We start from the raw sequence: 14,706 nt of genomic DNA, 5'->3' as shown, positions 1-14,706 counted from the left end.
GGACTCTCCACGAATTATTTTTTCCCTTTATTTATATCTAATACCCGAGCGTCATTAACCAGAAAATCGCCCATTAAAGGGCTAAAGTATCTAGCTTCCTGAAATGAAACAGGAATCACAAAATCTTGATGAAATTCATAACATCACCTTACTTCCTGTTACTACACAGCACATCTGTCTCTAGTTCTATTTTTGGATCTGAACAAGGTAGGAGGATTTAGGGGAATGCCTGTGTGTCAAAGGATGTGTTCCCAAGTGACTGGAAAACCAGACTCTACGATTAGGCTCAGCACCAGGACCTTTCACTGGAATGAATGACTCCTAGAAAGGCTAGCAGGGAGATATTGTGAGGCAATTCTCTTAAAACTCGGCACAGCAGCTGAGATCTGCTTCTCCACTCTGCAGAGGCACCTATGTTAGACCAAGAATAATTTCTACATGGTGAGAAAACCATTTAGTAACTAGCTTTTTAAATAATTTGTCAAGCCCCACTGCACTGCAGCATTTCTGAACGGGGCAATGGGGCATCCAGGCACTTGGACAACGGTACTGTTTTAAAGTGATTATGTTACACACTGAATTACGGTGGAACATATTTATATTTAGAATTAAATTATATGGTGCACACAGAGAAGACCAAGGAAGTGTCTCAAATCACTGGCTCATTTCATGTCACTTTCCTAATAAACAAGCACAGTTGGCAAAGACTTTTAGAATAACAGAGTGGCGAAATCACAAGTAAAAATAGGTAATCATTTTAACTAGTTTTGGTTAATAAAAATAGCTTAGCCCTCTTTCTGAAATTAGTGCTTTAAATATAAAGCATTTTAAACCAAGTAAAGGGAGCCCCTTGGCTCTAACCATTTCCTTGAAAATATATCTACATTAGCTGAACTTAAAAAATAAGAAGTCAATAAATTCACAAAGACAGACAAACTCTGGACAAGTGCCAGGAAGTGCTGGGTAGTCAGTGCATTAGAGAGCCAGTCTCCAAGGCAGTGTTCACTCAGGCACATCAATAATCCTGCCATTGACAAAGGACTCATCTGAAAAGGAGGAATAATAACTCTTGGTTTAACTGGAATCATGGGATTGGTCCAGATGCTCTCCTAGAATCCCTTTGAGATCTAGGATCCATGATTCAATGCTACTATCCATTGCCTTATTAATAAACAGTCTTCCTCTTGAACCTCCTGAATATTTCAGGGGGAAAAAAGAGACTGGTTTCTAAAATACAATATAACATATATGATAAAATCAATTTATTAAATAAAGCAAAATATAATGTCCGAAAATATTAACTTCTCTGTCACAAGGTCATTCTAAAACGATTTCAAATATCATATGTTTGTTTAAAAATAACCACCTGTTCTCTCAGTAACCTCAAACTGATTAAATTGTCTAGGAATGGGGTGGTCCCAGTATAATACACCAAGTGTCGTAAGTAATTTTAAAAATCTAGTGTATTAGACAAAGGAAAACAGAATTTCAATTCTAAATCAACTCATAAAAATGTCAGAAAACAGTAGCACAGTAAACAGTAACTACTTAAAGATAATCTTAGAAATATGGTGCACTAATGCGGTAATTTTGATCTCTAAATTTCAAAGATGTATAGAGATCATGTCAATTAAAATTTCATTAGTGTAATGTCTAATTACAACAAAGCCTTAGAATCAGTTCTAAACATTTTATGTGAAATCTGAATTATCCGTGGAAGTAGGGATGATGTGTGTGTGAACGAAACAATACACATTTGATAGCCATCCAAATCTGCAACTTCATAAAGGGAGTACATTAAAAAGAGGAAAATGGTCCTTATACCATTTTCAGATTTTTCCCACTACGATATGTTCAACGATTTCAATCCCCTGAATGATAAGCAAGTATGTCAAGCCCTAGGCTGATTGCTTTTCGTATTAATTTTTATATTTTTCCCCACGAATAGATAACTTGTTATGATTATTCACCTCTTCTATACACGAGAAACTGAGCTACCCCAAATCCCATTCTGCCTTGACTAGATGTGAAGCACAGTCACACTCCAGGATGTAGCAAACCATCCTACAGGGTTCAGGCAATTCTCCAACCTTCAAATTCTTGAATAAGAATCAGAGTTGACCTCTGGAAAAATTTTATTCAACTCCCTCCTCTTCTCCGTTCTTGATGAAAAGGTTCCAAATTACTGGCACAGTGATTTGGGTACTTCCTTAGTAAACCATTAATTCAATCAGAAGAGAAGAAAGGGTGTTGGTCATTGGTCCTAGGGTTACGTACTTTGGCTTCTACTCATTTAACAAGCATGTTAAGGACTCGGTATACTTTACATTTTTCATAAACATCTATTGAGTGCCTATCCACCAAATGCTGTGTTCTGGTCTGTAAAAGGTACACAAGGAAATCCCTCCACGCAGTTCGTACTCTTTCAATCGTATTGTTCAATTTAACACTGGCACACTGAAACTTAGCGTTTTCTATATGAAAGAACCTTGTTGTTCTCTTCCCTGGTATTAAACGCTTCCTTAAGATACAGATCAACAGAACTGCCATGTTTTCTCATTTTTAAGGTGTTGGCATTAAGAGGATATATACGCTCAGCAAAAATTCCTACATTTTCAAACGGTAAAAAGAATAATGGGTATTCAGGAGCACCATTTCCTACAGCTACTGTATTACGTACATTTAAAAGTACAGTAAATAAAATGCTTACTCATCTGTTTGACAAACACACATCTCCACCTCCTTCAGTGCAGTCTGAAGTTTGCCCAGCAGTTTCTGATAGATATCTTGGGTTTCTAAGTCGTCTTCTTTCAACAAATACCGGAGACCGTGCCCATCTTGCTGCCCCAGAGACAGACCTGAAGGGGCCGCCATAGTTGTAATCGTATGTTGAATGTACACCATAGGGCTTAGTTTTCCTGAGGAGTTGAAACCATTCCATAGCAACCGTTATTACCTTTAACTTACAGTAGCAATCCAGCGCCATTCATTTTAGACGTCCAAGCTTACAAAAGATAAAATGCCAATCTAATGTTGCATTTAATTCAGGAATTAGAGCTTATGGGGAGTTGTGATTAAAAACTAGGAACACAGTTCGATTCCATGTCCCACTGGGATGGCACGGGATGGTACTCTGCATCCCTTGCAGCTGCTCCTCTACTGTTTTTCTCATAGTTATAGGGCCATCTCAGACGAGTGATTTCACAGCAAGATGAGCTGTGCCTATCAGGCATGTAAGGAAGACAAAAACAATTCTTCTTAGAGGAAAACTAATGAAAACGTGTAACTCCATTTTCATTCTACAAACACTTATGCATAATTATCCAAATGATTAGCGTGAGGAATCCTTTCTTTATAAAATTTCAGACTTGCTGACATGCTAATTTCAGGGATGCAGGAATAGGTATGATTGCCTAAGTTACGTGTCATAATTTGATAAAGTTGAAAAAGCTAACATACCTTGTTCCGATTTACTTTCTTTATCATGAGAATTATGCTTCCTGCTATCCAACTGAACACCAAATGCACTCCCCAGGTACGCTGATGTTTTGGGATAAGAAACTTCCATCACATTGACATGGCAGTTGGTGGGGCAGAAATCACTGCTGTGCAGTGGGGAGATCTTAGATTTGGCCTGTTTAAAGGTGGGCCAGGCTCTATTCTTTAGTACACGAGAAAACTGTAGATGAAAGAAAAAGCAGTTGAATGCAGTGATAATTCAAACATTTCACTCCTGTCATCCATAGCAAAATCAAAAGAAAATTAAAACGTGTCAACTGCAACGGGTGAAATAAATTACAAGCTGTCAGAAATTAAGTCATTATTTTAAAATTCACACGTTCTTAGAAAAGCAAAGCAATATAGGCAGCAAATGCAAAGGATTCTTTTGAAACACTGATTGCAAGTTAAGCGCTAAAAGAGATGAATTCAAGCGATCAACACCACTTACTAGGACTCAAATCCACAGGCTCCCAGCAGCTGAGAGTCAGAGAGAGAAACTGAATCAGCGTTCTAGGACACCAAGATAGGAGAAGGTGCAAGGTGGTAGAACAGGGTAGCTGTCAGGTCAAGGATGGAAGAAGATGGATTATTCCAAACATCGTCAGAAAGCTGACCCAGACCTGAGTCTGGGAACAGGTTAGACAGCAAAGCTTGGTGGTGGGGACCCCGAATGGCAGGACAACAGGCAGAACAGACTTTACTTCCCACCCGTGCTTCCTGCTAATCACCGTTGAGCTTTGGGTCAGGGTCAGCCTGAAGACCGGCGTGGATGCTGCTTCTATGCCATTGGGAATAGTGATGCTCAAGGAAGTTACACAACTTGCCTGCAGAGCCACTCCCCTACTTAAAACCTTGCCATCCAAATCCATGGTCTACACTTGCCATGGTCTATACAGCCTCCCAAAGTCCGCTCCATACCCGGTTTATTTATCTCAAGCTCTCTTCCTCTTGTTCCCTGTGCTCCTCCTGGCTTTTACCCCGTCCCTCTCACATACCATCTACTCGTTCAAGGTCTTTGTACAGGCTGTTCAGTGTGCCTGAAATGTTCTTCCATCATTTCCAAACTTACTCCTATGCATTTTCAAGTTCTATGAAATCATCAAGAGGCCTTCCCTGAGCCCTAGTCTAGGTTCAATTTTCCTGTTTAGGTGCTAGGTTACAGCACCCTGTAATCCTCCTTACAATTATGAATCATTTTCTTTTTATTTATTTATTTTTGGCTGCGTTGGGTCTTCGTTGCAGTGCACGGGCTTCTCATTGCCAGGGCTTCTCTTGTTGCGGAGCATGGGCTCCAGGTGCACAGGCTTCAGTAGTTGTGGCTCGCGGGCTCTAGGGCGCAGGCTCAGTAGTTGTGGTGCTCGGGCTTAGTTGCTCTGCGGCATGTGGGATCTTCCCAGACAAGGGCTTGAACCTGTGTCCCCTGCATCGGCAGGCAGATTCTTAGCCACTGCACCACTAGGGAAGTCCCATGAATAATCTTCTTACTTCTCTCTCCCTTAGCAGATGGTAAACTCCATGAAAGTCATGCTTACATCTGTCTTGTGCATCACACACAAGCATCTCATAGAATTGAAGTGGACTGTAGTTTCAAAAACAAAGGACTGAGAGCCACCAGCTCCCTGTGTTTTAGTTATGTCGTCCACAAAACTGATGTGATGCTGGGCAAGTCCCTATCTCTTTGTCATTTCTAGTAAAATATGGAATGTGGATTAAATAATATCTATGCTCGCTTCTTCCTTGGAAACTATAACCAGATTCTATCTATTTATTCCACTAGTAGAGTAGTAATCTGGACATTGAAGAGAATAAAAATTAAGACTACTACCGGTTACTGTCTAACTTTTCTAGGTTAAATTCAAGAATAAAGATATGATATAAAAAATCACATCTTACTAGCTCACCATTAGAATATGAACTATCTTACAAGTATATTAAACTTTCTTTTCAAATCACATGTCAGAAGCTATGTATCTCAGCAAAGGGCTGGCGCATAGTAGGACTCAAATAGAACTGGACTGAAATGCAGGAATCTATTAACAAAATTACTAACACATTTGATAATGATACATAGTGAAAATAGCCTAAACACTGAAAGACAGGAAGGCATTTAGAGAACTCCTGAATTATCACTTTCTCTTTATTAATAACGAAACTGTGACCTGGAGACTTATCTCGGAAAGACCTAGAATTTAAGGCCAGATGAAAACTTTCATTCAGAAGTTCTTTTCCACTGTAGTTGCAGGATAAAAATCTCAGATAAGGCTCCCACAGCACAAAGACACAGAGATCGATTTTATTATGTCACAGCATCCATGGTAATAGGCAGTTACCCTTCAGTTGCTTTCTTCATTTTAACCAATTATTAATTTATTCAAAAATATGAAAGGAAGCATCTATTCTGGATCCTGTGCTATGCTGGAGACACAGCCCTTGCCCTCATAGAATTCACGGTCTAGTAGGGGACACAGGTGAAAACAATATATCACCCTCATATATAACAATTATACTATTACAATTATATGTAACATATATGTATAAACATATATACAACTGTATATGTGTATATACACATATGTAACAATTATATAATAAATACGATAGCCAGATAATTAGAAGTTTTGGTAAGTGCTGAGAAGGAAGTGAACAGGGTAATGAAGTATCACCACAGTGATCAGGCAGAGGAGGGGGAAGATTCCATTTTCAGCGGGACCCATTTCCTGCAGCTTTCCGACATCTATCTCAATACAAATGTCTTCTATGCCCTCTCCCCATGCACTCAGAACCGTGCGTAGCCACATGTCTGAATGTGCCTAGTTTCTTTCAAAGAGTAAGTGGAGGGCTTCCCTGGTGGCACAGTGGTTGAGAGTCCGCCTGCCGATGCAGGGGACACAGGTTCGTGCCCTGGTCCGGGAAGATCCCACATGCCGCGGAGCGGCTGGGCCCGTGAGCCATGGCCGCTGAGCCTGCGCGTCCGGAGCCTGTGCTCCGCAACGGGAGAGGCCACAGCAGTGAGAGGCCCGCGTACCGCAAAAAAAAAAAAAAAAAAGTAGGTGGAAACTTCTTTGATACAAGCCTTTGTTGGAGAAGGAAGAGCCTTATGAAAGCAGTGCTGTCTTCCATCCTGGGGTATCCCTAGGAAAGGGGGAGGGGGCGAGGGGGGCCCATAATCACGGGTCCTGGAAATGTGGATATATTTTGAAGATCAAAAGTGTGCTGGCGGATGGCATGCCCTGCTATTTAATGGTGAGCCCTTTCTGAAACACAGACCTGAAATGAGGAAGGCGGAGTTCTTGTACTGACCGTGGTGGGCACGTGAAAATGCTCTGATTATGCCATACTGTAGTAAAGGGCCCTGGAAATGTGGACCTGTCATCTTCTTTAGCAACATCAAAAGAAACACTGAGCTCACTCATCTGCTTTGGAGAAGCTCACAAGGAAAGACAAAAGTTCTTTTCCATAAATAAAAACTGCAATTTTGCGATAAAGAAACGTACAGGGTATGGGATGGGGGATGGGAATGAGTTGGGATGGAAAATGCTTTAGACCTATTGTGGACCAAGCTTATTACCAGCTTCATTCATTCATCCAACAATGACCTATCCAGTGCGCTCTAAACCAGGCACGGTTCTAGGCACATTGGAAAACAGTGAATGAACGAAGATTCCTGTCTTCTGGGTGGTTACGTTCTAATGAGGGGAGAGGCAAACAATAAACATAGTAAGGCAAAGTCAAAGGTACAAGCTCAACTGCATCAGATGCTACTAAAACAAGGACTACAATGACAACAGTGAATAAGATTTGGCAAAATATAGGTCACCAGTGACCTTAGAAAGGGCCAGTTCAGTTACATGGAGGGAACCAGAGCCCACCTTCAGCGTGCTGAGAACGAAAGGTGAGTGAGACAGCAGGTGTGGACAGTGGGTATGAACAGCGGGTATGGACAGCAGGTATGGACAGCAGGTGTGGACAGCAGGTGTGGACAGCGGGTATGGACAGCAGGTGTGGATAGCGGGTGTGGACAGCAGGTATGGATAGCAGGTGTGGACAGCAGGTGTAGGTAGCTCTTTTTAGGACAGAGATCAAAGATGTGGAAGAGGAGGTAGAGAGGAGTGTAGCGGGCAAGGGAAATATTTATCTTTAATACAGATATTAAGGCATATTTGTGTATTGACAGGAAGAAGTCATTCTTGGAAAAGGAATTTCAGGTTTTTAATGCATTGGTAGTTAATTCATGAATTACTGAGCATGACAACAAATTTAGATCCAATTACAGTCATTTGACTACAAGTCAAAAAAAAATACAAAGGTAAGCTATTATTCTGCAGACCGTCTCCCATTTCAATGAAGTGTAAAACCCCACTGGCATGGACCTATAGAAATTTTGTATCAGGGGAAGAGGACATGGGGAGAGATTTTACCCACAGTTTTCCCAATCCATACATCCGTTTGGGGATTATGTGGCATTAATAACTAAAGATACTCAGAATAGTCAACATAAAACTTAGATTCCTACAGATAGTATTTTTGTGTAAAAAGGAACTATCTGTTAAAAGCTCATTAAATATTTATATGGAAGGAGTATCCCCAATGCCAAAAATAAGGCCAATTATGGAATTATTTGGAAACAGGAGAATGAATCTAGAATTTTTAAAAGTTCTCGGGACAACAGACAGTGAGCACATTCCTCCAAACAGTGCACACTTTTATGTCTGGAACGACTGCCCACACTTCCTGCCCCACAGAGATTAAATACCAGCTTAGGGGTCATTCAGGTCCCCAGTAAGGTCTGAACATCTGTGGCCTATAGCGCTGGCCAAAGACTTAAATGTGATTGCAGCAGCCTGGCTATGGAAACTGTAGAAATATCAACTGGTTTCTATTTTTAACATGTAAAACTTTTAGAGTCTAAATAATAAGGGAAAGCCAGCCTCTTTGAGATTTTAGTTTCTATGGATACATTTTATTTTATACAAAGAGGGCTGTTTGAAGCTTTCATCTGGGAGACAAATAGGTTGCTAATAATAGTTTAAAAGTAAATATGTGGAAATTAAAAATATATATTCACAAATGCTATCGTTTCTGCTGACATACATCTGTTACGTGGATGAAACTGACCTTACCTGACAGGCTGTTACCGTAGGTATCGACATTTTGTTCAAACAGAAAAGGTCCTTGAAATGTTTTCTTGCTAACCTTGTTTCTCTATGTCATGAGAAAGATAGCCAGTGATTCTAAACAGGTTTATGGTCAAGAAGGGATGATGAAAGGACTGCTTTTAAAGCACTCATGTCCTGGTTAAATACAAGTTTCTCTTTATTTCTAAATTAAAAATAAAGATAAAAATAAGTGAGACGGCACTCCATAGGACTGATACCTAGTTGGTTACCTGCCACGTATGTGACTTGAAGCAAATTCTTACTTCCTGAGAAAGAAGCAGGATAATAAGACTACTCAGTACACATGGCTACTTGGAGGCTCAAACAGCAACAATGTGCATACGAGAGCTTTCCAAACTTCAGTGACATTCTTTTTATCATCTCAAATCACTGCCCAGTAGCCTGTCCACCTCTTCTTTAAAAGCTTCCCAGGTGCCCAGTTACTCCTGAGGAAATGGAAGATGCTTCTCACTCCCCGGGATAATGTTGTTGAGAATCCCCGACATTTGGGGAAATACTCTGCTTATAATCCCCCAAAACATACATCTCTCAGTTTATTGCAAATCAGGCTGTTGTTAGAAACCAAGAAATAACAACTTCTTTATCACCATAACCAATTAATCATAGATGGTATATATTTTCCTCCTACACACAGCTTGAATTGATCTTTTTCTCTCTGTCCCGAATGCTTCTACATGAGTCCAAGTCCCCTCAACTTGGACATCTTACAAACAAATCTGATGATTATGTCACTTCAAAACATCACTGGAGGGGCTTCCCTAGTGACACAGTGGTTAAGAATCCGCCTGTCGGTGCAGGGAACAGGGGTTTGAGTCCTGGTCCGGGAAGATCCCACATTCCGCGGAGGAACTGAGCCCGTGCGCCACAACTACCGAGCTTGCACTCTAGAGCCCGCGAGCCACAACTACTGAGCCCGCAGGCCACAACTACGGAAGCCCACGAGCCTAGAGCGTGTGCTCCACAACAAGAGAAGCCACTGCAATGAGAAGCCCACGCACCTCAACAAAGAATAGCTCCCACTCACCGCGACTAGAGAAAGCCCGCGCGCAGCAACGAAGACCCAACGCAGCCAAAAATAAATAAAAATTAAAAAAAGAAAAATCACTGGAAAAAATCACATTTTGTCAGGTTTCCTTTTTAACTGCATCCAACTAAAATCCTCCTTTCTGGCCCAGGCAGTAGGTCAACTCTTCATCAATCAGATCAGTCTCATTTCTAAGTCTTTGCCTTCATTTATGATCTCTCCCTTTACTTGAGAGCCATCTCTCTTCCTTTTCACTCTGACAGATCTTTCCAGTTGATGGCAGCTAGCATCTGCTGACTGCTCAGTCCGAGATGATTTCTCCATTACTGAAATGCTATTGCCCTTGCAGTCAGAACCATACTGTTCAGCACATCAGCTGTGTAGCAAAGTATCAACTACAGGTAAACAAACAACAACCAGTTTTAGAATAAAAGGGAGCAAGGTTCAAATTCCACTGCCGCTCCCAGCTGTGTGCCTTTGGGAAAGTTACTTGATCCCTCTGAGCTTCAGTCACTTCATCGATGAAACGGATAATATGTCTCATATCACTGTGTTGGTAAGATTATACAACACAGGCAAACTGTAAAATATAGCCAGCATGCAATGCCTGATATAGGCTGCTATAAACTGTTGTGTGCTCTATAACGGCACAGAGGACCAGCATATAGAGCAAGGTGCTGGGTGCCAGCATGTTCAACCATTCATGGTAACACCTCCTAGTTGGCTAAGTAGTAGTATTATCACTTCATGTATTTTGACCTTTCTTCCCAAGTAGATTGTATGTGGGGGAGGGCAGACTTCTTCAAATAACTGACGTAAGCCCCTATTGCCTATGTAAAAGATACACATTTAGTAAGTATTTCCCCAGTCTTTCTGTCCCATCCTGCAACAAACTTGCTTTTGTGAACTTGAGTTTCTGACCAATGCTCTTTCATTAAAGAGTGTCTTAAAAATATCTTCCACATAAAACAAATTGCCGCTTCTTTTGCAGGGCTATGTTTATGGACACGGCCCTGACACTCCTGGTGTTGCCTCTTTGAAATCCAGGGTGAGAGATTTCCTTTAGAACTTAGACCAAGAAAACCTTTACTTCTCTTAAGAAACATGTATGTATCACAGGGATGCTGATAAATAAGTAACAGACTGTGTTTCCTTTTTCATTTCGGCCATCAGGAAGCTGAAGGCCAAATATAATATTCCGGGGCTTCCCTGGTGGCGCAGTGGTTGAGAGTCCGCCTGCCGATGCAGGGGACATGGGTTTGTGCCCCGGTCCAGGAAGATCCCACATGCTGCGGAGCGGCTGGGCCCGTGAGCCATGGCCGCTGAGCCTGCGCGTCCGGAGCCTGTACTCCACAACGGGAGAGGCCACAACAGTGAGAGCCCCACATACCGCAAAAAAAGAAAAAAAAAAAAAAAAGAATAGGCTCTCCAAATATAGTATTCCACTTTAGCAAGTAAATAGAGTCTTAGGACCTACTTACCTATAGCCCCTTTTTCCTTGATGGTCTATACCATCTGTTCTAATATAGCTTGACCTCTAAATTTACCTACTCATTTTCCTCCAATATTCATCCTCTCCTTCTTTCTCTTAGTAATAAAATTCCTTGAGTTTTAGTTTGGCACATGGATGCCTAGTTTGAGACTACATTTCCCAGCCTCCCCTTCGCTAAACAACAGGATGTGAACAGTAGTGATGTGTACAACTTCTGGGTCCTGCCCTCAAAAGGAAGTGCTTTACTCTCCACTTCCTGTTTCCCCTTCTAAGGGGCATTCATTTAGACATGGTGGTGGTGCACCAAGTTTGGCTTTGCGGAAGAGGGCAAAATCCTAGGGGAGAAAACAAAAATATAGAAGGATCCCTAGAAGATCATCAAGCCCCACCTCACTGGACTCCTATCAGATTGTACTTTCACATGAGTGAGAAATAAACTTTCTATCTGGTTTAAGCCTCTGTTGTCTTGGTCCTTCTTAAAGCAGCTGAATCAATACCCTATGTAATATACCCTCATCTTAATGTTTTATTTTCATTTCTATATTTTACCTTTTCTTATGTGTATTTCTTTAAGCTACTTCTACTGCTTTTGCTGTTTGAATGAATGGAGAGAAGAAAATAGGAACAAAATCCAAAAAAGGTAGAGAAATGACATACGCCAAAGTGACAAGCTTGACAACCAGAATCTGCCTGAACCCTACCATACTTTATACAGATCCATCTCTGAAGTAGAACGACTCTCTTTTCAAAATGTGTTCAAAAGGGGACTACTAATTTGCATATTTTTAGAGCTTTTAAATTTAACTTCAAAGCATTGTCACCTCTCAGAGACAGGAGAAGCAAAAAGAAAATCCGTTCTTCAGCTTCAACGAGACATATTCATGGAATCTTTCCCAAACTTAAAGAGGTCAATAGCAATCATGGAAAGAAGGTGAACAGATGTGACAGTTATGCAGTGATCTTGAATATCATTTTTTCTTCATGTAAATGGACTTATAAAAAATTATGACATCAATACATATTCAACTTAACAAGCCTAACAGTGTAGGAAAGGCTTAAAGAAAAACATAGCCTGCTTCCCCTTCCCCTACCTGAGGCAACCGAACTGAAATCCCTTGGGTATTCGTTCACACATTTCCCTATTTTTGTATGGACATATCTGGACACATATTGACTTATCTTTTATTTGCCATACCAAACACAGACAGCTAACTCATATTCATAAACACTGGGATAAATAATATTTCCTAGTATGACTACCAAAATGTAAGCAACCAGCCTCACTTTGAGGGAAATAATTAGCTAGCCTCCCACTGACACAAACAGAAAAAAAAAAAAAAAAAAAAAGAAAACCTACTATATGTTTTAGAGATCAATTTTTATTTATTCTACCTCTAAAATATATCCTCGAGTTCACCAAATGTTCTCTGTCTCCTCTGTCTTCCCCAGAGTCCAAGCCATGACCGCCACTCACCTGGACTATTGCAATCGCTTCCCACCCCTCTCTATGCCTCACTTCTTGCCCCTTGCAATCCATTCCTACAGAGGAACCGGCATGATCTTTCAAAAACCTAAATTAGATGAAGTCATCCTTCTATCTAAAATTTTCCAACTGCTTCTCATCGATGTAAGAAGAAAATCCAAACACCTTCCAAAGTCCCGAAAGGTACAAAGAGCTTCCACGGCACCTCATACCTGTCCCTGCCAAAGCCTCCGCCCTTATGACTGACTGGTCACTCTTCCCCTGACACCCTGACCTTCTTTTTGCTTTGGGGCCTCTGTACCAGCTGCTCTGTCTACCTGGACGCTTCTTCCTCCCATTTAAAGGAAGAGTTCTACTTGTCATTCAGACACGAGTTTCCCAGAGAGGCTTTCTCTATAGCCACCCAGCCTAGAGTTCCCACCCTGGCACTTCCCACCGTAGCTTTCCTCATAACTCTCTCCAATTTTTGATTTCCCCCTTTGTAGAGATTTATTTACTTCGTTGTTGTCTCCCCCACTCAAGTGGAAGCACCGTGAGAGGAAAGACCTTCTCTCCTTGGCTGCCGTATTCCTGGTACCAAGAACACTGCTTCACACACAAAAGGTGCTCAATTAATACGTCAAATGAATGAGGCAATGAATCCATTTAAAACAGCCGATGCTCCATGTACTTTCTGACTGAGGGCTCTGTTCCCTCTGTCAAGAGAACAGGGAAAGAAGAACTATAGTGTAATAATAAAAATCTGATTTCAGAATTAGGTGGCCTGGATTTAAACCCCAACTCTATTCTTTCCAGTAAGTAATTTAATTCTTTAGGCCTCAGTTATTATTTTTGGAAAATGTGGAATAATGGCTTAGCTTACAAGTTTGCAAAGACCAAATGAGGCAAAGGATGTAAAGGCATTCAAAAAACTCTAAAATGTTACATAAATGTTATCATTATTTCAATAAAGCAGTACATAAATAAGTAATGAAAAATATCAAGAACTGAATTAAATTTGACATTAATAATAATTTAAATAATAATTACTTGTAAAATACATACATAGAGCTTTTACCTTTTTATAACTGGATATTCTCTGACATATGCGCTCAATTTTTTCATTGCAAACAGCACTGAATTTACTCTGAAGGTCAGAAGGAATCACCTCGTTCAAAGAGTTAAGGCTGGTGCAGTTCTGTACAAAATGATCATCGCTTTTAGCCAGGGCTTCAAGAATCTGTAGACACACACACACACACACAAAATAGAACAAGAAAATAAAACCTTCAAAATCATTCAAACAAAATGTTCACGATTCCACAGCACAGGGTGACTTTCCCCAGTGTGCTTCTTTCAGCTGCCCGGGATTTGTATGTTCAATAAACCCTGGCAGTGAAGTGATGGACTTCTGTGTCTGGCATCTCCTGTTTTCCCTTCTGCTGCCTATAAAAGGCTGTCTGAGGGAGGTGAGGGGACTTCAAAGACTCCCTGCTGGATAAATCAGTACACTCTGATGTGTACACTCTCATATTTTAGTCAGAGTTACTCAGAACATTTTTTTCTCTCAGTTTGGTAGTAGAACAACAAAAACTAAGGAAAACCATATCCTTGCTTGCTACTGAGAGCCTGGGACAGAGAGTGTGTTTAACAAATGTTTGCTGAAGGAATGAATACATGAGACTTTCTCTTGATAAAGTAAAAAGCAATGTTGCTTTCAGTGTCTGAACTCCATCTGATAGAAGTGTTAGATAAAAGCATCCATATGACGTATTCAACTAGTAAATCCTTTTGGCTGTTTTAATCAATTATAAGGCAGCGTGTGTGTGTGTGTGTGTGTGTGTGTGTGTACACACCATGAATCACTGAGAATTTCTCATGAACTGGGAATTAATTATGTTTATTATTTATATGTAGCATTCATGATTGTTCAAAGATCACAAGGACTGATTACACCCTTACCTGACAGTTTTATAATATTGTGTGAGACAACCTACAGATGCTGTGATTATTTGACCTCCTTCACCACCTCCACTTCCCTGTCTTGCAG

At 40.7% G+C, this 14,706-nt stretch overlaps 1 protein-coding gene across 2 annotated transcripts in view; it reads right to left on the bottom strand.

The window, feature by feature from the left end:
* The window catches only part of PREX2 (phosphatidylinositol-3,4,5-trisphosphate dependent Rac exchange factor 2), a 208,401-nt gene that overhangs the window by 116,975 nt on the left and 76,720 nt on the right, over positions 1-14,706 (bottom strand). For both annotated transcript variants that reach the window (XM_032610542.1, XM_032610541.1), the window contains exons 22-24: positions 13,735-13,896; positions 3,460-3,679; positions 2,711-2,918 (exon numbers count right to left, since the gene is read on the bottom strand). In XM_032610542.1, coding sequence (XP_032466433.1) covers positions 2,711-2,918; positions 3,460-3,679; positions 13,735-13,896 — 590 coding nt within the window. The remainder of the gene's footprint in view (positions 1-2,710; positions 2,919-3,459; positions 3,680-13,734; positions 13,897-14,706) is intronic.

Source organism: Phocoena sinus, chromosome 17 (assembly GCF_008692025.1).
Source record: "Phocoena sinus isolate mPhoSin1 chromosome 17, mPhoSin1.pri, whole genome shotgun sequence".
Taxonomy (NCBI): domain Eukaryota; kingdom Metazoa; phylum Chordata; class Mammalia; order Artiodactyla; family Phocoenidae; genus Phocoena; species Phocoena sinus.
Note: the sequence above shows the minus strand (reverse complement) of the source record. Positions and strands in the feature narration are given on the sequence as shown.